The sequence below is a fragment of the Eretmochelys imbricata genome, chromosome 6 (assembly GCF_965152235.1).
Source record: "Eretmochelys imbricata isolate rEreImb1 chromosome 6, rEreImb1.hap1, whole genome shotgun sequence".
Classification (NCBI taxonomy): Eukaryota; Metazoa; Chordata; order Testudines; family Cheloniidae; genus Eretmochelys; species Eretmochelys imbricata.
The window spans coordinates 72,310,505-72,337,185 of NC_135577.1; the positions used below are offsets into that span (position 1 = coordinate 72,310,505).

Genomic DNA, 26,681 nt, shown 5'->3' on the forward strand with positions numbered 1-26,681 from the left:
TCCTGTTCCCCAGGCTCAGAACTGTGGGGTCCTCTTTGATTCCTATCTTTCCTTCTCCCCTCTTACCCAAGATTTCCCCAAATCCTGTTGCCACTTTCCATACATTTCCAAAATTCATCCCTGCTGCCAAAATATGAATCCATGCTCTTGTAACTTCTTGTCTTGGCTGCATTCCTCTGTGCCATCAACTCTCCTCTCCAGTCTATCCAAAATGCGCTGCTAAGAGACTTTCCCTTTCCACTATTCTGACCACCTCTGCCTCATACGTTAGTATCCTCTCTGGTTTCCCTTCTATATTAAAAAGAAAAGGAGTACTTGTGGCACCTTAGAGACTAACCAGTTTATTTGAGCATGAGCTTTCGTGAGCTACAGCTCACTTCATCAGATACATCTTGTACACGGCTGTTACTCTGAAACCTTCTATATTAAGTTCAAGATTCTTACTTTTAAGCTGTCCTTCAGCTCAGCCCTCATCCCATCCCTTTGGTCTGCACTCATTTCTCTTCTGCTGCTCCCTTTGGATACCTCATGCTTTTTCTCATGCCATCCCACATGCCTAGATTAGCCTCCCACTTCATGTAAATTGAGCTCCCTACCTGCTCTACTTCTGCAAATTGCTACAGAACCACAATGTTCTGACTACAGTGTACTAACTATTGTACCTGCTTTTTTCCTGTAGACTATAACTAGGGCCTTACCAAATTTACAATCCATTTTGGTCAATTCCACAGTCATAGGATTTTAAAAATTATAAATTTCATGATTTCAGCTATTTCCATCTGAAATGTCATGGTGGTGTAATTGTTGGGATCCTGACTCAAAAAGGAGTTGGGGGGGGGGGTCACAAGGTTATTGTAGGGGGAGTTGCAGTGCTGCAGTTCAGAGCTGGGCAGCTGGAGAGCGGTGGCTGCGGGCTGGGAGCCCAGCTGTGAAGGCAGAGCCACCGCCAGCAGCAGTGCAGAGTAAGGATGGGTGCCACCCTTACTTCTGCGCTGCTGCCTGCAGAGCTGGGCCCTCAGTCAGAAGCCGCCACTCTCCAGCCGCCCAGCTCTGAAGGTAGCAATACAGAAGTAAGGGTGGCATGTATGGTATTGCCACCGTTACTTCTGCACTACTGCTGGCGGGGCACTGCCTTCAGAGCTGGGCGCCCGGCCAACAGCCACCGGTCTCCAGCCGCCCAGCTCTGAAGGCAGCACAGAAGTAAGGGTGGTAATACCGCAACCCCACTAAAATAACCTTGTGATCCCCCCCTCCAACTCCTCCCTTTTGGGTCAGGATCCCCAGTTTGAGAAACACTGGTCTCCCCCATGAAATCTGTATAGTATAGGGTAAAAGCACACACAGACCAAATTTAATGGGGGCAGACCAGATTTCACGGTCCATGACGTGTTTTTCATGGCTGTGAATTTTGTAGGGTCCTAATTAAAACCTCCTAGGGGCAGTGAGCTTTTGTCTGACACACTGCAGCTGTTGTACAGTATTGAGTACACCAGCACCATGCAAATTATTCACAACACTGTCTTATCAGTACCAGTAAGGTCTTCTCTGGGAGCTTCTTACTAGGCACTGCCCCCTCAGTGTTCGCCAGGGATCCAGCAATGTTGTCCTACAGTTGTTGAAAGCAGCTTTCTCTCTGGAACTGTCCTTGGCATTTTCAAAGCTACTTTAAGATTGCAGTAAGACTTAATATTGCTTTCTTTCTCTGATGTGAAGCTGGTGGGATAGGAGCCATCTGCACCTTCTTTGACATGGTTCACCCAAATGCTAAATGCACCAGATGCCTCTGGTTAGCAACCCCTAGAGAAAAAATGACACCATTTTCTAACCCAGCACTAGTAATTGCTAAGAATTGCTGGCACAGTACTAGTGCAGAATCACTTTAGTAAAGCCAGCAACTGACCCAAAGTGCTCTTAGCCTTGACATTAGTGGTGGCGGTGCCCGGTGTCTTAGGTGATCAGCATCTGCTTGTGGTAACATGTCCCAGTGGCTGCAGTTCTAGCCTTTCCCACTAGGAGTAGCAGAAGGGATTGGAACCAAGCAATAACCTCACTGCCCGCAACACCCTTGTCATAAAAAGATGAGGGACCAAGGAATGTTTACCTTACAGATCTTGGCACCTTTGTTGTGGCTTGGTACAAGTGAAATGAGGCAAGGACAGACTTGTAATGACTGATACATTTATTCTTACCTATATTAGTTTACAGCTGATTATTCAGAGCATGCTCTAAGAAGCAATATCTACAGAAGCTGTTCCACTTGCTAATAGGCTGGAGAATTTGCTGTTGCTGTATTGTGAGCCTTTTCAGCTGCTTACCTTTTTCCAGTTAGATGGTAGATGGGAATGCCCATCACACAGAGTTAGGGGGAAAGAAACCCACTGGAAAAGGAACATCCTGAATCATCACATCCATTTTCTCTGCTCCACCTGGCTTTGAGATATTGGAGCTGCCATCTCATCCAAACTGTCCAGTTACTCAGGAATCCTGTTTCTATGCCCCCCTTTTTCCCCCTTGCCTTTTATAGTCACAGCGGGGTTCCAAAAATAACAGGTCTCTGTTACCAAACGTGTCCGTTTTTTTCATCAGGATGAGGTACAGTGTCAGCAGTGGAGAGGAATTCCCCGTCCAGTGTAGAGAATGGAAATGCATCAAACTAGATTCCGGCATGTGGCTCTCTCACAAACTGGTGTACTGACAACTCAATGGGAAGGGAGCCTGGACAAGAACAGCTTATGGTGGGCAAGACAGGACGATGAGACAGGCAGTCCAGGGTAGGGACACTCCAGTGTCTCCTCTTCTCCTGTGAGGGCTAAGGAAACTACTAATGCTGATAATTAATTTAATAACTTAAATGATAAACACTTTCAAGCTGCGTAATCTCTTGGATTCTGTTTCCTGAGAGTCTGCAGAACATCCTCAAGGAGTGATAGCCCCAAGTCCACTTTGAAGGAAAGGAAGGGATCAGAGCCTGTTTCAGAGGTCCCACAGTCTGTAGCCTGGACCGTGTTGGAGTTAGTCATGTGTGTTTGTGTTGCCTTATGGTACTGAGGAGTGACACTGGAAAAGGAGATGGCTGTAGAGTGAGACTCCGTGTGGTCAATTATGTTGGGGCAGCTGGAACTGTCCAGATACAGCCGGGGTGGCTTAGGAGGTGCCTGTGCCTGGGCTAGATTTTGCTCACTCTTACATACCAGGTACTCTGCTTTATCCTTCAGGTCTCTTAATGGTTCCCTCTTGTACTGTCCATTGTTCTCAAGTGTCTGGCTGGTCTGATTCAAAATAATGACTTGATTACCCAGCTTTTTATGCCTCCTGAACGAAAGACGCTTGAAGAACGTTGTGGATTTAATGGATCCTCTCCGCCAAGTATCCATGCTAGGCAGCAAAAGGAAGGGAGTTGTTCACTGCACTGTGTAGGAGGCCACCGGACTCCAGTCTCGAATTCAACGAAGAGCCACAACTCCTATAAGGGAGAAAACAGGCTGGTATCATAGGAAGTGAAAACTCTTTCCTACCACCTCCCTGAGTTAATGGAGCTACCAGATCTTTCGCCCATTTTGTACAGAAGGGAATCTTCCTCTTCAGTATAGAAAGGGTTGAGGTATCTGCCTGTTTATGCTGCAGAAAGGAACTAGTGAACAGCAGCAATGGCATGTAGACACAATGAGAACAGATTAACCCAGCATCAAGAACAGAAGAGCATGTCGGTACCATGGTAACCAGGCACCTTCATGGTGAAGGGCACAGCACAAAAGCCTCACTGAGTAGGTAGAAGGGGAGCCATTATCTATGTCAAACTGAGGCACACAAAAGAAATACAGTCCTAGAGGAATTTCAAATGAGGCAACTAGTAGAGACTGCATAGGAAATGAGCAAGCATTAGGAAAAGTAATTTTGGAATAAAGACTTACTCTGTGGTGGAGCAGCAGCTCAGTTCTGCAGGCAGAGGGGAGACAGCAGAATTCAGTGATGAGAACCACGACCACCACCGTAGACAACGTACTTGTGTGTCACAATCAGCAGCTCAAGGCAAGATTCTGCTGGTTTGGAAACAGCCGGTAAATCCTACAGTGCCTCTTTCTCTTCTGCTCTCTTCCACCTCTTGTCATCTGTCTCTTGTCACTGCTTCCCAGGCTCTGATTCCTTGTGTGTATGTGTTTGTTTTGAGCCAAGCCCTTGCTGAGTCAGCCACGTCAGAAACTGGGTTTTGCACTGTTGGTAATTGCCAAGATTTCAGGAAGTAGGTGTGTGGAGAGTAGTGAAGCATCAGCCCACGCTCTGCCTGAGGAGAAGGCAAGATTCCTGAGGGGCACTTAAACTGATTTCAGGAGATTCATCAACAGGACCTTTTGTTTTGTGACACAGCTTGGGAAAACTTGGATTCTCCTTGGAGAGCTCTAGCTACAGTGATTTCTGACTGGCTCACTGTACTGGTGAGATCCACAGATGGAAGGAGGGGGTGGTTCTTTTCTCCTTTAGATTTTTAAAGCTTGAAGTATCAGGTGGTGATGCATACATTCTGCTGTTGGTGACTCACGTGCAAGAGCCTCATGTGGCTAATTAACCAACCCAGGCAGATGGCAGTGGGAATCTGCTCATTGGGTAGGAGCTCCAGGTTAGCAATGAAGGGACCTAGTTCATCTGTTGAAGACTGAGTTTTGATTTGGCACGAGTGCTGACTTCCTCTGATATTACCTGTATCCATGCTGGTGTCTCATGGTATCAAAAGCTTGTTAATATAGATGCTAAAATATCAGTTACAGCGTAAGATTCTTCCACCTTCCCACTTTTAGAGTTCAGTTAATCATGTGCTTCTGTATCCCTCTCAGATCTATTCCATCTCTCCACTAGAGGAAGCTCTTTCCTGGGGTATGATGGAGAATTCATGCCTGCCCCACTTTCCTGCAAGAGCCCCCTTTTGCTCTAAGGGATGGCTTTTTTTGCTCTTTCGTATTCACAAAGTTCTGTTTCAATCAGCGTGGAATATGACTATTTCCCAGAAATGTGGAATGCTTTTATTGATTTTCAGCATTATTTTGTTAAGGTGGCTTTTTTTTAACTGTAGGTGTCAAGGGAACAAGACAAATGTCTAAAAGTAATGCTATATTTCAGGGAAATCTTGAAGTTATGGGACCATGTACTGCCACTTTTCAAATACCATTGACACAAAAAGCAGCTGGGCTCTGACAAGGTAGCTGTTTTCTGCTACTTGCCTCATTGAGGAGCCAATGTAGTTATGCTGCCTTGCCAGTGCTAACACTATTATTAATACTAATTTGTATTACCATAGTGCCTACGAGCTGACCACGTTGTGCTAGGGTACTACACAAACACGGAACAGAAAGACAGTTCCTGCCACAGAGAGATTACAATCTAAGTATAAAACGAGACAACAGGTGGATACAGACAGACAGTACAAGGAAACAACGAGACGATATGGGTCAGCATAGAAAGCTGTGGTCTCAGTTTGACCTAACCATTGATTTGGTCGGTAAAGCAGATGGTTCCCAAACAGGCGGGAGCAGATCTGAGTCAGAAGGTGCTATTTTTGTACAATCACTTGAGTACACTTTAGAGAGGTTTAATTTTCAGCAAGTGTGGTTTTGTACCTGGCAATATATGCATTTGACTCTTTACTGTTGTAGTGTTTTAATTACACAGTACAACTGACATCAGATATAACAGTACCGTAGAATTTGAGTGAGTTTATTGCTTATGTAGTTGGTTTGTATTGTTACACTGTTTGAAACATCAGTAGTTTTTCATTCTTGAGGGAAGGCTGTTTTAGAAAGATAGCTAGGGAGGGTCATCTTTAGTTATTGCAGATCACTCTTGTGATGTTGATTTGAAAAGGAACATTAAATCAACTTTAATGGTAAAAACTTGCATGAAGAACAGAAAACAACAAACACCAGAAAACACCAGTAATTTAGGTCAGTTATGGCTGAATTATTTTTCTCTAGCCTCATTAAAACACTGGAGATTCTAAAACTGAATGCTCAGAAAAACGTTTAATTGCTTATTTTGTGCATTTGACAATACTTTGTGATGGTCACTTTTCCCTGTTGTTCGTATGGCTCGTACACAGAGAGGAACACACAAAAAGGGACTGTAAAATCACAGAAACTAAACACAAGGGGACTGAGGGGCCAGTGTAAACACTGACTAGATTAAGTTGACAGTGCCTCTTTAATAACCTAGAATAATCTGCCAGTCTGAGAACGTTATATTTACTCAAGCAAAGCACATTGCTTAATTCTACTGTTTGCTTATGGAAATGAGTTTTAGTGGAAATGGAAGTTCCTGAGTTTGTGTATTTGAGAATTCCCTCCTTAGCTGTAGCAGGATTAGGGGGAGTGCAAGCTTCCACGGGCCACCCCGCCAACCCTTCACATAGCTTTTTGGGACCAGCTGGAGGAACTAGAGGGTAAGTCAGTCTTCTGACCCCATTCTGTCTCTGTCCCCTCTGCTGAGATGGCCGATGAGGGTGTTCATTCTGATAGCCAACAGACAAGTGTCTACTTTATGTAGGCCAAACAGCTATCACATGGTAACAAATGTCATTGCTAACCTGACCAGCTGGGTATCTCTAACCTGCTGACCTGCCAGGTGCAGCACCCATCTTTACTGCCACTGTGGTGTGTTTGTACAGTTCATAGCAAGTGGAGATTTCTGGGAGTTTGGAAACTGTGGTGTAGGCTGTTCTTTACAAATTCAGTTCTGTCATTTGTTCCCTAGGATTCCGTGGTCTCGGAGCGGGATTATGAAAGCTTGGTTATGATGCGAATGCGCCAAGCAGCTGAGCGACAGCAGCTGATTGAGCAGCTCAAACGGGAAGACGAGGAAGAGTCACATACATAGCATGGTGGAATACATATTCTCTCCCCTATCCTTCAGCTAAAAACTTGTTTTCTTAAATTAAGTCAATAAACTTCTTTTTCTTTTTTCTTTTTTTTTTTACAACCTTGCGGGAATATTTTCTTGGAAAGTGGACAGTTAACACTCAGCATCCACACAGTCCTTTGATGAAAGGGGGAGATGGCTGTCACCTAATCTAGACTTTAAAACCGTAGCTGCCCTGTAACTGAGGACCTTTTTCTGAGAGGTGCTAACAAAATGCAGCTCCCACAGATTTAAAAGTTGTAGCTGCTCAACATCTGTCAGGATTAGGTCTTGAATTTTTTACACAGGAGCAGAAGTTTTTCATATAGCTTCTCCAGTCACACAAATCTGACTGCTGAAAGTAGCCCATGGAAGAAAATCACACAGTCTCTTTATATTAATTCTTTATTACTTCATTGGCTACAGTAGGAATTGATCAGTACAAATCAATCCAGGAATTATATGCAGTTTGTGAGATTACACAACCAATACCTGAAATAGTCACAGGACCTTTCTCCAGTGATGTACTTCTCTAAAGATATTTCAAAGACCATGTGTTACACTGGAATGGCAGTCTCAGGGCTGACCAGGACAATGTCTGCCCACGCCAACCATAATCCCACTTGAGAGTCAACGTTCAAACTGTTCTCAATGCTAAGGGGAGCTTGTTCAAATAGCAAGGACCGGGTCAGTGTCTGGCATCCTGTTCTTACTGTTCCAGGGAGATTGCAACAAGTAGTCTATGCTTGACCTACTCTGAGGACTGAGCAGGGGCTGTATTTAAATGGTGGCCTCATGAGCGAGAAGACCAATGCTTAACTTCTCCAGGGGCAAGACCAGGCTAGTGTTTGACCTCACTCAAATACGTACTGAATGGGCAAGATTAACACTTGAAGTGCTGGCATTTCCCAGACTGCCATTCAGACAATACTTAGGAGGAGCCCTCCAATCTCCAAAGGATTCATGCATGATTTACCCTTAGAATTGAGTGGGCACATCTCCTTCCCCTTAGAGCTCATCTAATGGCATTGATGGTAGTTTTCCATTATGTGAAGTTTTGACTATACAGCACTTCCCTTGAGCATGCCTGGAAACTGGGACAAAAAAGAATTAATTAATGGGGAAGCTCAAGGCCAGTCCTGTGCTAGATGATCCGCAGCAATGTCTTGTGCAGGTGGAACACTACAGTCTTCCATGCTACTCCTTGTGGAGGCACCAAACCAGGGTCTGGCCCACCCCTGTCATGCTGACCACTCGGTAGCCATATTTCTCCAGCTTGTCCAACACAATACGGGGTGCATCATTCACGTAGTACTCCCAGCTGCAGCCAAAAAAGAAGAAAGGAAACAAGATGGGAAGGTCACAATGGATGGAAGAGGAACAGCTTCCCTTGCTAAACAGACTTTGTGTCTCCAGCAAAATCAAGTTAATCCTGTGCAAGACACTGCTGTCGCCACTCTGAGATAGAGCCCACCAAATGTGCAATGTCCTGTTATACTACACTGAGACTAACAACCACAGGTTTCAAACTCTGTGAAGCAAATTTGCCCAGAATTAAAGAGCCACCTAAAATTGGAGTGTAATTGTCCAAAACCAGTCTGATTGGGTGCCTCAGCCTTTTAGAAGATTGAGCTGTTGAACCAACTCCCACCTGTGCACTGTTGGGGCCTTACCAAAATGAGGAGAATCCCTTTACTGATCTGAGAGAGGAAGCAGCATTTTATTTCTCTTTGAAGGTCTGCTGCAGGGGACTTGAGACCTGAAATAGGTATTGGTTGAAGGCTTCAAAATCGAGTTTCTTAGGCAGCCAGTGTGCAGAAACACTCATAGCCACACTGCCACAAGGAGAGAAGAGCCCTGTTAGAAGGTGAATACATTCTAGGCAGAACTGGTAGTTAAGGTTGCCTGCCCTTTCCCATTCTATGAGCCTATTTTCAGTTGCTCATAACTTTGACCATTCAGGCTGAAGCTTTCTATGCTGGGTGTCTGCCTCAGGCTGAATTGCATTGGAAAGTTTTCGCAAAAAGTATTCAGACATTCCTAAGGTGGCGATGAGAAATATACACTGTTTGTTTGCTCATGTTAAAAAAAATTCTTAGTTTACGTGAGACGCTCTGGTGCCCCTGTGGTTTGCAACCTGGGCTTGAAATTTGTCAGGGGGAGCCTTTTTCTGTTCTCACGAAGATTCCCAACTTTGACCAAGTTATGAGCCTATGAAAAATCTTGAGTTCACACTGGCTCAGTAGACATACTAGAGTTTTGCAGCTAAATTCTCTGAAGATTGTCTGCACTGAGCATGCTCCACGCAGAGCAGGACTGTCCTTGCAATTGATTCTCCAGGTTGGTCATGGTAACAGAAGCAAGGAGACTGTGCTCCCCCTTGCTGGCAATCAGGCTGCATGGAGGTGAAAGAAGCCTGACTCAAATGCAGAGGGGACAATGGCCAGAATGGGGAGGGCGACAACAGGAGTAGGTTGGGATAAGGAGCCTGTGGGGTGGAGACTGGGAATGAGAAGGGATGTATGGGGAGACAGACTGGACAAGGGACCAGTGCGGACTGGCTTGTTCATCCAAACTGTGTGCACTGAATGAGGTAGCTATTATTTGGGGGGAGGGGGATGAAGAGTATGATACTGTAATTAGACTGTACCATAATGTATATGCACAAGGGGCTTAATAAAGGTTGGACAGACAACCCTAATTCTGGCATTTCCTAAAATAAGTACTTGACTTTGCATCCTTAATAATGTTCTTTTACTCTAGTTTTTTGGATGTAATGCATATAAAAACTGATTGGAAAAGCTACCTAGTTATCTGCCAGGATATGACTATACCAACAGATATGCTGATAATGATTGGAGCTATGGGATCAGCGTTAAAGCTGTTTGTGGAATCTTAATTATAAATTTCCTGACTTCCAGACACTAAAAAACCCCAAAGAAATTCCCAAAGTTGCTAAAGTTGAGGTTCTAAATTATTACTAAAGTGTGGGGGGGTATTTTTAAAGTATAATAATGCTGAGATGTGAGAGCTTGCTGAAGACTTCTATTTTATTTCTTCTGACACACTACACTTCGTTATAATTATAGGTGTGATATAAAGATATGTATTACAACTGCTTTTGAACTTAATACTTCCCGTAAGAGGCTTTCAACATGCTTTTTAAGTGTCAATTTAGGCTCACATGTTGAGGTAAGTTCCATTATGCAGGTGAAGGAACTGAGGCAGGGAAGTTTGTACTTGAGCAAGTTGGTGGTGAGCCATGATCAGAACCCCGGTTGGATTCCTTGCCCTGTGCCTTAGTCCCAAGACCCTTCGTTGATCAGACAAAAGAGCATCCTATTTCACTTAAGGATTATAGTCATCAGTGTTTGTAGCCTGTCTGAAACTGTGTGGATTGGCTGTCAGAATTTACAAATTCCTCCCTTCCAGCTAAAAACCAGCAGAGAGAACTATAACTTCAGCAGACATCATGCAGAGCTTAAACTCTGAGCTTACCAAATTACGGTAACCTCAGATGCATCCTGAATAATTCACATTAACCATGAAGCCTTCCAAAACAATAGTGACAGGTACTGCAACTATTGCATGAATGTGCCAAATTGGGAGAGTCTAACCTAAATGATCCGAAGGCTCGAGCTGGAAAAAAAGAGTTACGGTGCTTTTCCAAGCTCAGCCTGCTGGGGACACCAAATGAAACTCCCAGGAGCCTGTGCAGACCTTCAAAATAGGATCACACATGCTCGTTTGGGATTTGGATACACCCTGGAGCAGGGCTAGATTAAGAAATAGGCACAACAGACACATGCTTTGGACTCAGCCTCCCAGCCCTGTGGTGTAGGCAAATTCTAAGCTTTCATTTATTTATTTGGGGAAGAAAAAAACAAAGGTACTATCCTTCAGTTACAGGAAAAGCCTGGCCGTGTGACCCACCTGCAACTGATGCAGTGACACCTGCTTGAGTCTGCAGCCCGCCTCCAGCAGAACAGCCGTCACAAGGAGGAAAGCTGTCTGGCCCTACACCTACCCCAAAGACAACCAGACCCGCCCTGGGTGGGGAGGTGGCTTAGATGCCCTGCTGGCAATGCAGTACTAGCTCTCCCCTTACTGGGGCTCAGATCTCCTCTCGGCTCCACTCCACAGGTCAGACTGTGGGTGGGAAAAGGTGGTGGTTCTAAAATGAAATGCCACTCTCAGTAAACTGTGCAGCTCTACACAATGTGATCATCTGTCTTTCTTACAGGCAGTGAAATCGTTAATTTTAGTGTTATGATTAGGCACCTGAGTTAACATGAATTCAGGCACCATTCACCTCCCTTACAGCTTTTATTTCAGGCTCTCTGCAAACTCAGACCTAAATGCATTGGTTTGTGAGTGAGCTTCAGGCTTATAATCAAATGCTGGTTATACAACTTAATTATGGAATCACTACTGTGGATCCAGAACACAGTGAAATCTACCCATTGTGAAGCTTTATTTACAATGAGGTAGACAGAAAATCCTGGAGATGCATGGAGTTAAGCTTTGCTCTTCCTATAGTAAAGTTTCATGTCATTCTAAACAGGTTCTGCTGGGCTAATGCCCTTGGAATGCAGCAACTGTCCTCAGCGGGAGTGAGCTGCTGCATTCCAAGGGGGTTATTTTCTTCATACTCCCCGTCTCCTCTTGCTCAACCCCAGCAGTGGGAAAGGCAGCACGGAGCTGCTGCTCTTCGCTGTGGCCATCAAGAACTATCCTGTACGCATGCCATCCTAGCAAATGGGTGGGGTGATAATTAGCTTGCACTATTTACAAGACACCTACTAGCCTGAAGCAGATACAAAATATGCAGGGCGGGAGGTGGGTCCTGGGGCCAACTCCCTGGTGGGAAGCCCAGCCCCACTACTGCGGGACAGGAATAGATTCTGGGATTGCTATCAGATGCTGTACCTCTGTCATGATTTGTTTTTGCAACTGCTTCTGACTGGTATGTGTCTTACAAATTTGAAGCCCGTCCACGTCCCGTCCACGTCCCATCCCCGTCTCACCCCCCCCGCTACTGGGAGTGACAAGGATATTTTTCGTGTTATTCCTCCTTTAAAAACAAACAAAACCAAACCTGGTGGTGACTGCAGCAGTGACGTAGGGATGCATCCACTGCTTTACCATAGGCCTCCTTTTTTCTGGGGTCCTCTTCCCCCCTGCATTACTCTATTGCCTGCCCCTGTCTGTAGCCCTGTGGCAGCAGCTCGAAAAACTGAATTTCTTAACGATTTCATTGCCACCCGGTGGTTTTGAATAGCAGCATGAAACTGATTAGAGACTTGTAAATTCCACTCTGTTGCCATTAATTAGGCTAAACTATGGGGCAGAAGAGGTACTAGAACTGTGTCTTCAAATGCAGGAAGACAGCACTGCATTGGTTTATGTTTGGAAGGATCTCTTCAATCACAAGGACTAGAACTTTTTCTTCCCCAACTGAGAATTTAAGTTCTGTAGGGGTAGATAACTTAGGCCTTCATTTGCCAGGATGATGAGTGAGGAAGGAGTTTTGCAAAGCTCTGATCACTAAAGTTTCAGGATACAGGGGGAAATGAGTAGGCGCCTTCTGTGTAATTAATGCTGCTCGGTTTTTTTCTCCTCCTCCACTCAAAGATGGAGGTGGACTCCAGTCAGCAGAGAAATCTAATAGCTTCTCCTCCACTGTTTTAATGATTTTTGTCAAAGAGAAATAAGCAGATCAAGTAAGAATGGACTTTGGATGCAAACAACGTCAGTAACACTTATAAGTTATACTAAAGTGGAAGGTGGTGTCAAAATCAATGCAAGCAGCAAAATAATAAGCAGGGACCTAGAGAAACTAGAACTATGCCAGAAAACAGCATTAAAAACTCCAGTTGGAAACATACAAACTAATATGTCTGGGGAGAAATTAGAAATTCACTGCCCACTGAAGTCAATGGAAAGGCTCCTATTGATTTCAATGGGCACTGGTTCACGCACTCAAAACGGACATCTGGACAACAGCAGAGAGTGGCTAAACAGGGTGTCAGCTTGCAATGGACTCTAGCAGCAAAACAGACCAGGAACCAAATCAGGGAGCCAGGAAGTGAGTCATTCTCAATGCAGCTCTGGCGAAATTGTACCTGGATTATTGTGTTCAGTTCTGGGCACCTGAGTACCAGAAATATTAATAACTGGCAGGAGTTCAGATAACAGCAACAAAATGATTAGAGGGCTGGATAAAGGACTGAATCATGAGGAAAGATTAAAAAGCGAACTATGCCGAGCTTGGTTGAGCTAGGAGAAGAAAGGTGTGCACCATGATAAGCGCCTACAGATATTTGGAGACCGTAAACAGCAAGGACATTAGGGTGGTAAAATGGGAACATCCCTACAGAAAAAGGAAAGATGTAAGCTTAGCATTAAGAAATGCTTCCTGGCAATGAGATATAATAGTACTGGAGACAGTGACTTGCTGCTGCATCATCCTAGGCAAGTCACTTCACTCCTCTGTGCCTCAATTTCTACCGCTTACATCCTGGGGATAGAGACACTATGGCTATGTCTACACTGCAATAAAACACTTACGGCTGACCTGTGTCAGCTGACTTGAGCTTGCGGGGCTCAGGCAGCAGAGCTGTAAAACCGCAGTTCAGATATTCAGGCACGGGGTAGAGCCAAGCTATGAGACCCTCCCACATTGTGGGGTCCCAGAGCCCAGTCTCCAGCCCAAGCCCAAATTTCTACACTGCAGTTTTATAGCCCAGCAGCCCGAGTCAGTTGACATGGGTCAGCTGCAGGTGTTTTAATGCAGCGTAGACATAGCCTTGCTGATCTTTGAGACTGGCAGATGAAAAACGCAATACAAATATTATTTGCAGCCGTGTTGGTCCCAGGATATTAGAAAGACAAAGTGGGTGAGGTAATATCTTTTATTGGAGCAGTGTCTGTTGGTGGAAGGGACAAGCTTCTGAGCTTCACAGAGCTCTTCTTCAGGTGTGGGCCCTTTCCACCAAAAGACATTGGTCCAATAAAAGATATTACATCACTACCTTGCCCCTCTCATATAAATATTGTTTTTGTTGTTTGTTTTAAACAGGAAACTAAGAGGCAGTGCAAACTTTATACAGGGCTAACAGCAAAAAAGAGTTCCCAAGTTCTAATCCTAACTCTGCTGCTAATTTGCTAGGTGGTCTTTGGTAAATCACTTAGGTGCCTAAACACCTTTAAAAATCTGACCCTAAATCCCAATGATTTTAGTGGGAGTGAAGCACCTAAATACATTAAAAATACATGACACTTAACCCTATGTGCCTCAATTTCTCCATCTGTAAAGAGTAGGTCAAATTATCTGGAAATCTTTGCAAAGCAGGCCCATTATGGATAAAGTCTATTAACTGGGATTCATGCTGATGACCTTGTTCTTTTGAAGAAAAAACTGGACATAAAGGGATGTTCTCTGGATCCACTGCAATGTTTGTTGAGAGATAGGCTTCAGGGTAGCAGCCTCATTGACAGAAACACTAGTTTCATTACAGGTTTCAGAGTAGCAGCCCTGTTAGTCTGTATTCGCAAAAAGAAAAGGAGTACTTGTGGCACCTCAGAGACTAACAAATTTATTTGAGCATAAGCTGTAGCTCATGAAAGCTTAAGGTGCCACAAGTACTCCTTTTCTTTTTTCAAATAAATTTGTTAGTCTCTAAGGTGCCACAAGTACTCCTTTTCTTTTTGTAGTTTCATTACAGTACACTACTACATCTGTCTTAATGAGACAGACTGGAAGGGCATTAATGGGCCACTTCACCTTGAAAGGTCCCTTGAAATATGTGTTTATTTATGCTAAACAATCTGTGCCACTTTGCATTTAGCTGTGACACTCTAAGTACTTTTCCCAGACCTGAAGAGGAGTCTGTGTAAGCTCAAAAGCTTGTCTCTCTCACCAAGAGAAGATGGTCCAATAAAAGATATGACCTCATCCACCTTCTCTCTTCAATGAGAAACTTCAAGAGTGAGAAAAGAAAACTGCCGCTGCTAGGTTGAGGGAGGGGTACCTGACAAAGGATTGGGGATGGTGAGGAAAGGGAAGCGGAGAGAGAAGTAGCACAGAAATACTTACAAATGGTTCCCCAGCATGTTCCTCTTAATGGCACCCAGGTAGTCCATCAGATGTTGATCAGAATGTTCATCTCCAACCATTGTGGGTCCAACTTCCTGCAGAAGGAAATTAAAATTCAGCAGATGAGAAAAAATACCATAGTCCGTGCATTTCTTCATCCCACCATTCAAGGGACAGCTTAAACAGAGAAGAGACAAAAAGCCCAAAGAGCAAACCCTTGCCATGCGAGGTAGGGTATGTTCCCCACCCACATCCACGAGAAATGTGAGACTTTGTGGGGAAGGTTATTTCTTGCACTTGTTTGCCAAGTTACACTCCTGCTACCAGGATCGCAAGCAGCACATCTAGGAAGGAGAACTACTGGGAAGGAGATGGAGAGGAGAATCTGTTGTAGGTGGGCAGGAGAAATCATGTTTATTGGAAACCTCTTTGTTCTCTAAATCCTGGTCTACACTACAAAGTTCGGTCAATGTAAGCCACCTTGTGTTGACCTAATAATGCATGTGTCTAAGCTTAAATTTGTCTCCCACCAATGTAAGTGTCCCATTATAGTGACACAGTAACATCACTTCCCCGAGTGGCATTGAGCCATGGTTGATGTACTGAGATCAACACACTGCGAGTCAAGACATTGCATTACTATGTCGACCTTAAAAGTCCTCCACCAGCTGTCGCAGAATGCCCGACACTGACTGCTGTAGTCATAATTGTGAAATCCACTGCCCTAGGGGTCACAGAGACCAGAAGCCCCAGCTTAAAGGCCTTCCCATTTTTGAAATGCCTTTTCCTGATTGTCCTGGTTGGTGAGCACACCTCTATTTGCTCTCCATTGTTCTGTGCAACCACCCAACTGACCAATGCCAGCTACACGCTCCAGCTTGGTGTAAACAGGAGGTATTGGACCTCTGAGGCCTGTGGGAAGAAGAGCTTTTGTGTCCAAGCACAGCTATGGATCAGTTGTAGAAACGTGGATGTCTACGAGCAGATTGCATGGGAGATGCAGAAGGGTACAGCAGGGATCAGCACCAGTACTGTGGGAAAGCGAAGGAACTGTGGCAGGCGTATCGGAAGGCCAGCAGTCGATCCAGTGGAGAGCCTCAGACCTGCCGCTTTTACAAAGGCTGCATGCCATGCTTGGTGAAGACCCCACCACCACCCCACAAACGACCATGAAAACCTCTGAGGAGCCCAAGTCACAGTCCCTGGCATGACCAGCAAGGACGAGTAGAAGGTGGAGGAGGATGGGGGACATGCGACCGGAGGGTCCAGCTATGCCATGATCCAGCACCTGTTTGAGACTCCACTGCAGCCCAGTCAATCCTGGCAGTTGATCATCGGCGAGCCCAATGCAGGGGAAGGAATTTTGGGTAAGTGTAACTGTATTTCCCATCACAATGATGTACTGATGGCACCTCAATTTAATAGGACACAACTAACAACTGCTAATTAATTTACTCATACTAGAAGAGGTATAGGTACAACAGAGGTAGAGTTATCTGTTTGTCATTCCCCTGTAATGTTCCTTGCTTATGTCCCTTGAATCCTCTGAGAGATCTCAATGGAACTTCCATGGAGGTACTCTGCAACCCTCTGCCAAAGGTTTCCAGAGATGGCAACCTTATTACTCCCTCTGCTGTAGGACACTTTCCCACACCAGATAGTGCTAACTTTGGCAGGCACCATTGCAGCATGCAGGCTAGCGGCATGTGGGCCTGGACAGCTTCGGGACATCAGCAGTATCTGTGCTCTCTGTGACTTTGTTACCCTCAGGAGTGAGATCTCAGCTAAATCATCACCGCCTGTGGGAAATGGTACCAGTATTCAGTGCTCTTGGCCTACACTCATAGTTTCATGCAACCAAGCAATTGCCTCCTCATTTCCCTCACTTCTAGCAAGCCATATTCAATATCGCTGCCGCTGTGAGTAGCACCGTGCACAAGCATTCCAAAGCAGAAATGTCAGCAAGCATGTCTTGTTTAAAACTTTAGGGGAGCAAAAGAAGGGAGTTCTGAACCTTAACTTTTACTGTTCATCGTGACTATACTGATAACAGTGCCTGCAGCTGCACACATTGCGGACGGTATGGAGAAGGAAGGCCCAGGAGTCCCAGCAGGAAAAGGAGAGGGAGATGCACCAGGACATAATGGGGCTTCTCCAGCAGCAAGTCAAAATGCTGGAAACTCTTGTGGACCTACAGGTTCACCAATCCCAAGCTCCTCTCCTTTTGCAGTCCCTGGAGAACTCCATTGCAGCACTTCCCTACACACCCCCGCGACACATGGCATCAGGGGGGCCACGTCCCTATTCTACTCCAGGGAACATTAAGGACAACCAGTTTCACACCTACTGACCTGTGAGAGCCACAGCTACTGTAGGTAACATGGGCATTACAATTCTTTCCCCTTGTTAAGTGATGTTTCATTACTTTATTAAGTTTTCAGTGTATTTGCTTTTAAATTGCACAGATTTTTCTTTGCACTGATTTTGTTACTGAATAAAAATTATTTGGAAAACAATTCCTCTTTATTGGTTCAAAATATATGCTGCAGAGTGCCTAACACCCACTTACTTGATACTCATAGGCTCAGTAACAAACAGTGTAATTATCATAAATGTACAGCAAACACCACAAAATTACTAGATGCATTGTGAGAGTTATATTCAGAGATGCAAACCAAGCACCACGCAATTCCTAACGGGCCCCAAAACAGCAGGCCAGGTAGAGCACAATACACCACCACACATTGCTGAGTTTGAACAGCCGGACACAAGGGCTATTAGAAGAGATCAACTTGGAGCTTTATGGGTCAGGGAGGCTTTGAAAGAGCATTTTAACAGTGAGACACAGTAAACAGCAGCTCCAGCTCCACCTCAGCAACTTTTCCCCCTTTGCTTCACAATTATTATGCAGGACGCAGCAGGCAGCTATAGCCATTGGGATGCTTTTTTCACTGAGATCTAATCTTGTGAATAAAAAGCACCATCGTCCCTTCAATCTACCAAAAGTTTATTTAACTGTCATTCTGCATCTGCTGAGCCGGAAGCTGAATCTTTCCCTAGTGCTGTCGAGATGGCTGGTGTACAGCTTCATGAGCCAGAGGAAGGCTGGGTCCCCCAGGACCACTATTGGAATTTCAACATAGTAATAATCCACCAGTCCAGAAAGAAAGTCCCTGATTGTAGCTTTCTGAACAGTCCTGTCGTCTTAAAGATGGGAGCGTCATGCACCTTTCCTGACCAGCCAACACTGATGTTGGTGAAGCATCCCCGGGTGATCCACTCACACTTGCATAACCATAGAAAAGTAGCTCTTTCTGTTTTATGTATTCTGTGGCAAGGTGGTCTGATGCCAGAATGGGGAAGTGTACACTGTCTATTGCTCTACTGCAATTCTGGATTCCATAGCTGCAAATCCATCCACTATGTCCTGCACATTGCCAAGAGTCATAATCCTGCATAGCAGGAGATGATTAATGGCCCTGCACACTTGCATGACAGTGGCCCCCACGGTGAATTTTTTAATTCCAAAATGATTTCCCACTGATTGGTAGCAATTGAATATTGAAAGTTTCCACAGTGTGATCACCACTCATTTCTCCGGTGCCAGTGCAGCTCCCATTTTGATGTATCTGAGTTGGAGGGCTGGGGCGAGCTCGAAACACAGATCCAGGAATGTGGAATTGCGCATCCGAAAGTTCTGTTGTCATTGCTTGTCATCCCAAGCCTACATTACAGTGTGATCTCACCAGTCAGTGCTCATTTCTCGGGCCAAGAACGGACACTCCCCCATCTGCAGATGCTCTGTGAATGCCACCAACAACCTTGAATTGGTTCTCGCTATGTCCCACAGCAATCTGACCGTCAGGCAATCATCATGTTCCCTGCTGATTCAGTTATTCTTGCAGCTCTGCTAATACCAGGGGATCGTGCATCCTCTGCTTGCAACATGTATGACAATAGTGCAGAGCTGTGCAGACACCATGGTTCTGTCAGAGATGGCAGACAGCGAGGAGCATGGTGCAGGTTCGTGGGATTTTTAAAAAGGCATGAAAATTATGGGATATAGATGACATTACAGGATGGAGACAGTTGCATGCTAGGAAGTTGACCCCTGGTTCCCAGTCACGCCTTCGTGACTTGTTTCTGCCCCACCACACATTGCCAAAACTTCCCAAAAAACAGTGCACTGGACAATGGCAGGATGCATACTGGGATACAAGCCCTCCTGGTGAGTACACGCACCGCCGACACAAAGACCCAAGGATGCATGCACACAAGCGATATACTAACTGCGGAGGCTTTATGCTGACATAACTTATGTTGACCAAAGTTTGTAGTGAAGACACTCAGGGTATGCCTACACTGCAATTAAAAACCCGCGGCTGGCCTGTGCCAGCTGACTCAGACTCGCAGGGCTCAGGCAATTTAATTGCGGTGATGTTTGGGCATCAGTGTGATGTTTGGCCTCAGGCTGGTGCCCAGACTCTAGGACCCTGCGAAGTGGGAGGGTCCCAGAGCTCAGGCTGCAGCCCGAGCCCGAACATCTACACCATAATTAAACAGCCCCTTAGCAGGAGCTCCAAGAGACAAGGGCCAGCCAGTGTTTGCTTACTGATGTTGTTTGCCCACTTAAGCACTTCCAACAGGACACAGGAGCTGTCTCCTCTCCCAATGGAAGTGTGAGCCTTAGGCATATTGCTCTAGCAGAGCCCTCTGCTGGCTGACCAAGGAGAGGTGCAGATGGGGTTTCAAAAAGATCCTTCTTCCAGAGGAATTCTCTAGCAGACAAATGTGGTTTCATGAAATGAGAGGAAGATGCTGGTGACCATGTCTGGGAATAACCAGGTACAGAGACATGCCAATGAAATGTAAAGTGATTGGCATGTACTCTTTAAAGCGAAGAAAAACAAATGGGATGGAGGTAGGAAGACAGAGGTGCTTTACATTGTGCCATGTATATCCCAACTGCTTGTATTAAAGAGCATTTACATTGTGCTACAAATATGTCATTTTACAGAACATTCTCTGCCCCAAAGAACTTCACAAACCAAGGTCGTAATTATACTGTAATGTGTAAGGCGGGGGGCTAGGTTAAAACATGGTAGCCCTGGATACAATCAGAACACGGGTCAGTCTTACAACATGGATGAGACCAAACCATGTTTTAACCTTGTTCCTGAATTATACTATGGCTCTGGGCTTTTGCATGGCCGTTACCAGACTATATTGATTATGGTTAAAACAGTTAGTTCCCATCTACACCGTAAGAATGAACTGTGTTTTAACTATGTCTGGGGACAACAGTCTTGTAACAGAGTCCTCCAACATAATAGAAATTACAGGGCTAACAGGAACTAAAGACAACCCACAGGACAACAGTCCAGGAGGAGAGTGCATTTGGTGAGGAAAGGAGGACTCGAGAACAAAGCACCTTAAACACCTAATACTCTGCCTGTCTGTAGCACTTCGAGCCACAGAATTCAGAATGCTTTACAGCCATTTATTTTTTAGTCTTCACAACCTGTGAAGTAGTCACTTATCACCCCTACTCAGGGTGGATTGATTTAAATCAAGGCAATTTAAATCATCTAATGGAAAGCCTTGATTTAAATAACTGATTTTAATAAACTCTTCCATTTGTGCTTCAGTTATTTTCTAAAGAAAGGTGCATTCTCATTCATTGATATAACCACTAAAACATAGAATCATAGTACTCGAAGGAACCTCAAGAGGTCATCTTGTCCAGTCCCCTGCACTCATGGCAGGACAAGTATTATCTAGATCAGTGGTTCCCAAACTTCTTCCGCTGCTTGTGCAGGGAAAGCCCCTGGTGGGCTGGGATGGTTTATTTAACTGCCACATCCACAGGTTTGGCCAATTGCGGCTCCCAGTGGCCGCGGTTCGCTGCTCCAGGCCAAAGGGCGCTTCTAGAAGCGGCGCGGGCCGAGGGACATACTGGCCACTGCTTCCAACAGCTCCCATTGGCCTGGAGCCGCGATTGGCCGAACCTGAGGACGCGGCAGGCAAACAAACCAGCCCGGCCCGCCAGGGGCTTTCCCTGCACAAGCGGTGGAACAAGTTTGGGAACCACTGATCTAGACCACTGCTGACAGGTGTTTGTCTAACCTGCTCTGAAAAATCTCCAAATCTCACATGTTGATTTATAACTAAATAGAGCCTTTACACTGGATTTGTTACATCTTTTTGCTACCTTGCAGGGTACACTATAACTACAGACATTTATACAAGCAATTATATAGCTTAATATTTTCAGATTCTTATTTATTAATTGTACATTTTTAGTATGTTTGAAAATGGTGAATGATATATTTCTTTTATTTACTAGATAATTAACTTTTTGCTTATGATTTGTGTTATGCTGCATTAGCGTGGTAACTGGAATTTAATTAAACACACAAAACAGCATATGACATTTATTTTTATTATGCAAAATAAGCCCTTAATACAGTACACGAACTATTGTGCCACACTTATGAAGCTTGATCTCAAAAGCCGGATGTTTTCCCCTGATTCTTTATATTAAAAAACAGTCTTTAACTCAAGGTTTCTGATATAAGCTCATGGATTCAGCATATTTAACTTTTATGTAAATATTTAGACATTATCATAAGTTTTGTATTAAATTCAGATTTCATTTTAAACCAGTTTATTTTTAAAAAGAAAAATTATTTAAATAACAAAGCTAAAAAATCCAGTTTAAGTTTTAAAAAAAATCTAATTTTTTATGGTCTCAACAAAAATAAAATCTATTTTTATCCACCTTGGCCCTATTTTTACAGAAACAGAAATGGAGGTACAGTGTCTAAGTGACTTCTGTGAGGCCACAGAATGAGAAACCAATAATCCTGGCTCCTTGTCCTCTATTTGACAGAGCATTATCAACTGCTACAACTGACCATGGAGGACAGGTGCTGTGTCCAAGAGGGGGTCTCTCCCACATGTTCTGGAACCTAGTACAGCCATCACTAGACCATAGGCACCAAATGCAATAGTTAAAAGCTCATTTTAACTACTTAAACTTAGTTAAGAAGAGCATGAGGGTAAAACTGACATTGTGTCAAAGGATTTTACTGCCCCAGGCAAACGGGAAATATTTGCTCTTCCTCATCACAGGTCGATTACATTTCTGGCCGGCTGTATGGTAGAGCTGGCAGTGGATAGAAAGCAGCAGCAGAAAGTAGTCGTCTCTGGAGCCATCAAGGTTGAAGGAGCAAGAAAATATGATGATTTTGTTTTTACAAGAGAGATGAATGTTGGAGCCCAGAAGTTCCATGGAATTTCAGAAGGGGAGAACCAGGGGTGTGCCCAGAGGGGATGAAACAACCCCAAACAGTCTAGAAGTACAGACTCAGGGCCTGATCTTGCTCCTACTGAAGTCACTGGCAGTTTTTCCATTTTGCCCTTGACTTCAATAGGGGGAGGAGCCATAGGCGGTGAGTTATATGGGCCCGTGATGCCCATGCTCCACCAATATTCAGGAAGGTGGGCCTGGCTTCACCAATGTTCGGGCTTATATTTTCAGAGCCGTCCCCGTCCATAGGACCGACCAGGGCAACCACCCCAGGCCCCACGCTTTGCAGGGCCCTGCACTTCAGGAGGATGCAGGGTCCAGGGCGGCCTGGGGAGTTAGCGCTGGGCCTGGTGCCGGCAGCAATGAGCGACCCAGCCAGCTCCGCTCCGCCTCTTCCTGTCCCTGCTCTGCCCAGCTCCCACTCCACCCCTTCTCCCCAAACCCCCGCCTCTTCCTGTTCCGTCTCCTCCCCACCCCCATCCCACCCCTTCCCACAAGGTTCAGCCCCGCCTCTTTCTGGCTTCCGCCCCCTCCCCCAAGCAATGCCAGGAGCCGGCAGGGCAGAGCAGGCTGTGGCCGGGTCACTCGCTGCTGCCAGCACCAGGCCCCCTGCTAACCACCCAGGGCACCCTGGACCCTGCATCCCCCTAAAGCGTGGGGCCCCCAAAGCGCAGGGCCTGGGGTGATTGCCCCAGTCCGTCCTATGTATGGGACGGCTCTGCTTGGACCCGTTCTGGGCACTGCCGAAAATTATACAAACCTGGCGCCCATAGGAGGAGCTGTTTTCAGGTCAAGTCTACATTAGAAAAGGTTTGCTGATAGAGCTATATTGGCATACCCTCCTACTATAGATGCAGCTTGTAGCTGGCAAAAGAGTGCTTTGGCTGCTATAGCTTATACCTGTGCTCTGAATGGAATAAGCTATAGTGCCAGAAGCACTTGTTTGCCAGCATAACTGCATCTACACTAGGCTATACAAGTATTGTAAAAAATAAAAAACAACCCACACCTCTCTAATAGACATTACTATACTGGCAAGTTTTAAGTGTAGACCTGGCCTTAGTGACAGAGAAGAGAGGGGTTATGCCAAGGAAATAGCAAGGTCTGTGAACAAGAAAGGAACAGAGCCTGGAGACCTTGTATTGATTTCCATGAACTAACCTTAGGGACACATCACGTACTTGCTGTTCCTGAAACGTGGGTTCAGGGTAATGGTGGGCAAAGGCACCGTTACAAAAGCAAACAAACTAGCAGCCCGAAGCTGTGCACCTTGACCCACTACTGGTTTAGCAATGAAATTACTGGACAGTAGAGGCAGCTAAGTCCAGCACAGTGGCAGCCATGCCCCCCTCCTTCTGGCCATTGCCAATGTGGACCAGGTGAAAGCAGGGATTTTTTTTTTATTATTGTTTTTTTAAAATGTACATTAGCCCACTACTGATTTCAGTTGTTGTTTCACTTGTGGACCAATGACAATTTTAAGCTCTATAACATTTGCTATATCCCATTGAAGAGCTGAGATCCCAGACTCTCCAGTGACACATCAGAGCACCCAATTCTGCAATTGGATCCACTGGAGTGGATCTCTGTGCCATGCAAAGACCCATTGATTCCAAGGGAACTCTAAGAGGGGACAGGAGTTTGCCCACAGCAATCCAACTGCAGGACTGGGAGCCAGTATTTGTAATTAGCTCTGAGGATTTATGAAATGGAGACATGAATACTGTGACTATGTCACACACACACACACACACACACACACTCATTTTCCTACCATCCAAAGCTTATCTGTGGTAAGTAAGGCAACCTGGCCATGCAGACACAGAGATATGAAAATCTGTACCAATAAAACGTTTAAAAGCACTGGAAATAGCAAGTATTATACTGAATTATAAACAAGACGAGATGGTGTGTGGCTATTTGGGATCATCTACATAACCTGTGAAGGGTTAAAGCATCTCCCCCAACCCCATTACAGTAAACAGGACAGCCTTTATTCCACTACACACCATCATGTTTTCTCGCTGTATATAAAAAACATGCAGTTTCAGGAGGGTGTGTAATAGGAGCAGTTCTTCCACTACCTGAGTTTGTATTTTTTTTTTTTTTACAGAACTCCTGACCACAGGTTACTTTGTTTGTTTCACAGTCGATTTCTTCTTATTGCAAAAACCACATCCTCATATTCTGGACTTCAGTCAACATTTACAAGTCTCCCCTTTAAAAAATAAAGAAAACAAAACTTTTGTCTGCTTTTCAGGCTTTATCCAAACAGCACCTGACACTCTATTAGCAATCACTGTGTTTCCTGACCTGTGTGAACCAGTGTTTTTGTCCTGTACATGACTAGATTAGACAAGCAGGCTATAGACTAGTTGGAGTGCCCAGAGCACAATTGTCAGATAAACATCCCTTTCCACAGTACTATGCTAGCAACAGTATTTAAACATGGTTTCAACGGTATTGTTGCATGTTCAACATGCGTAACCTGGTCAGACTTCCTATTTCCCTCGGTAGGGCCATCAGGCAGAGGAGCGGAGGCAGGACTATTTGCAGGGAATGGTGAAAATCGATGGTGAAGGCGGCCACATGTGCTGATTTGTTGGATGGCAGGACAATTCCTTCTCAGACACTCTCAGGCTCTAACAGCTAGTTTCCTTTTGCCCCCATAAATTACCTCTGAGCTATGGACTATGTTTCTTCCTATTCAGTCAGAGCCCTAAGGGCTTGCCAACACTAGACTTTTGTAACTGACTGCCTGTTAACTCGAGGTACAGAAGTCTAGCATAGACATACCCTGAATGATGCCCACATGAGACACCCAGGAAAGGGAGAGGACAGTCCGTTGGGGTTTTTCCTCTCCAAGTTCCAGTCAGTGCCCCAGAGACAGTTATCTGGCTATGTGCAAGACTCTAAGTGTAAACCATGTATCCTGGGAAAGGGGAGGGAATTTATCAAGCCTGGTACAAGTGTCAAAACACAACCAGGTAACACGTGCCAGGATCTACCTTGGGTAGGGGAAAGACAGCAAAGAGGAGAAGAGTCAAGGACTATATTAGCTGCACAAGTAGGCAACAGTACAGCACACCCCTAGTGGAGAGTAGAAAGTCAGCTGCCACCCAGCTGTTTGGAGAAGGTACCTACACAGCTGGACAACAGTACTGTACATTGAACTCCTGGAATGCGGGGTGAGAAGGCAATCAGCTGCCATCCAGCTGTTTGCAAAAATACTAGTTACCTCCAAAGCTGGGCAGCAGTATCTTAATACTACAGGAGCAATTCAGGTGCCATCCACCTATTTTTAAAATGCAATAAAATCTCTGTACAGCTAGGCAACGGTAATATACATGGCATCCTGGAATTAAACTTGGGGGGAAGGAATCAGCTGTCACCCAGATGTTTGCAAAGCTACTAAATTACCTGCACAGCTGAACAGCAGTACATCGCACCCCTAGAGAGGGGAAATCAAGTGTCATCCAGCTGTTTGAAAATTCAAACACAAACAAATAGTCAAGCCTGGATTTTATACCGACCGCCAGCAGCAGACAAACAAAACCATGCACTGGAAATAAACCAGGCAGCGTGTCAGAAACATTAATGAGAAGCAGCTGCCACCAGGGACAAGCGTGGGCTCAGGAGAGAGGGCACGATCCGCTCCGGAGTGCGTCTGGCGCCCCGCGCAATCTGCTTGGTGCCGCCACAAACCCCGAGTGAAGCCAGAACTCGCCCTGCTGCCATGATTCAAACCACGGAAGTCGTTCCCGGCCCTGCCCCTCTACGCCTGCATTTCTCAGTAATCTCCAGCTCCCGCCCTTGCCGGGGACGGGAGAACGGCTGCAGGCTGGGCTCCTCTGGAGGGGGAAGGAAGGGCTCGGTCCGGATCCCGTTACGCCAGGCACCCACTCGCCCGCCCGCTAGGAAGGCGGAACAGCGGCCCCAGTGGGCGAGGGGTGCCGGCAGGGAGAGGGTGCGACACCCCCGCCATGCGCCGGCAGCGCACACTCACCATGCGGATCTGCGTGCTGATGAGAACGTAGGGCATGATCCCGGCTACCCCCGGCCCCCAGGTGGAGTCTAGAGCCCACCGCTCCCGATCGGAGTCTGCCTCTGCCTCCAGCCCCAGCTTAGCCTCCCACACGTGACACCCCGGCCAGCCGCGGCCACACCCCCGCCCGGGGCAGCCTATAGCCCGAGGGGACTGGGCGCACCGCAGCGGGGGGAGCGGCGCAGGACCCTTCCCTTTGCCCTCGTGCTGCCGGGGCTTCGCCCAGGGCTGGCTGCGCTCAGTGCCTGGCTGCAAAGGAAGCAGGCGCTCCCCGCACCTGAGCGAGCCTCGCAGAGGCGTTGGCGAGGAGGGCTGCGTAGTGTGTGGCCGCCAAACTGGGGCAC

At 45.8% G+C, this 26,681-nt stretch overlaps 3 protein-coding genes across 4 annotated transcripts in view; 1 reads left to right on the forward strand and 2 right to left on the reverse strand.

The window, feature by feature from the left end:
* DNAJC17 (DnaJ heat shock protein family (Hsp40) member C17) overlaps positions 1 to 6,959 on the forward strand; it is a 29,789-nt gene extending 22,830 nt beyond the window's left edge. The window contains exon 11 of the mRNA XM_077818878.1: positions 6,739 to 6,959. Coding sequence (XP_077675004.1) covers positions 6,739 to 6,861 — 123 coding nt within the window. The 3' untranslated portion in view covers positions 6,862 to 6,959. The remainder of the gene's footprint in view (positions 1 to 6,738) is intronic.
* Positions 2,863 to 4,023, reverse strand: C6H15orf62 (chromosome 6 C15orf62 homolog). Its single transcript, XM_077818879.1, has 2 exons — positions 3,912 to 4,023; positions 2,863 to 3,463 (listed from the first exon to the last, which is right to left on the reverse strand). The coding sequence occupies exon 2, from the start codon at positions 3,372 to 3,374 to the stop codon at positions 2,865 to 2,867; it is 510 nt and encodes a 169-aa protein (XP_077675005.1). The 5' UTR covers positions 3,375 to 3,463; positions 3,912 to 4,023; the 3' UTR covers positions 2,863 to 2,864.
* Positions 6,960 to 7,291: 332 nt separating the features above from the next.
* GCHFR (GTP cyclohydrolase I feedback regulator) lies at positions 7,292 to 26,435 on the reverse strand. 2 transcript variants are annotated; one of them, XM_077818880.1, is made up of 3 exons: positions 26,299 to 26,435; positions 14,981 to 15,075; positions 7,292 to 8,203 (listed from the first exon to the last, which is right to left on the reverse strand). In XM_077818880.1, the coding sequence occupies exons 1-3, from the start codon at positions 26,332 to 26,334 to the stop codon at positions 8,080 to 8,082; spliced, it is 255 nt and encodes an 84-aa protein (XP_077675006.1). In that variant the 5' UTR covers positions 26,335 to 26,435; the 3' UTR covers positions 7,292 to 8,079. The 2 variants fall into 2 exon arrangements, with proteins under 2 accessions (XP_077675006.1, XP_077675007.1); XM_077818881.1 differs by lacking the exon at positions 26,299 to 26,435 and adding an exon at positions 25,713 to 25,848.
* Positions 26,436 to 26,681: the final 246 nt, after the last annotated feature.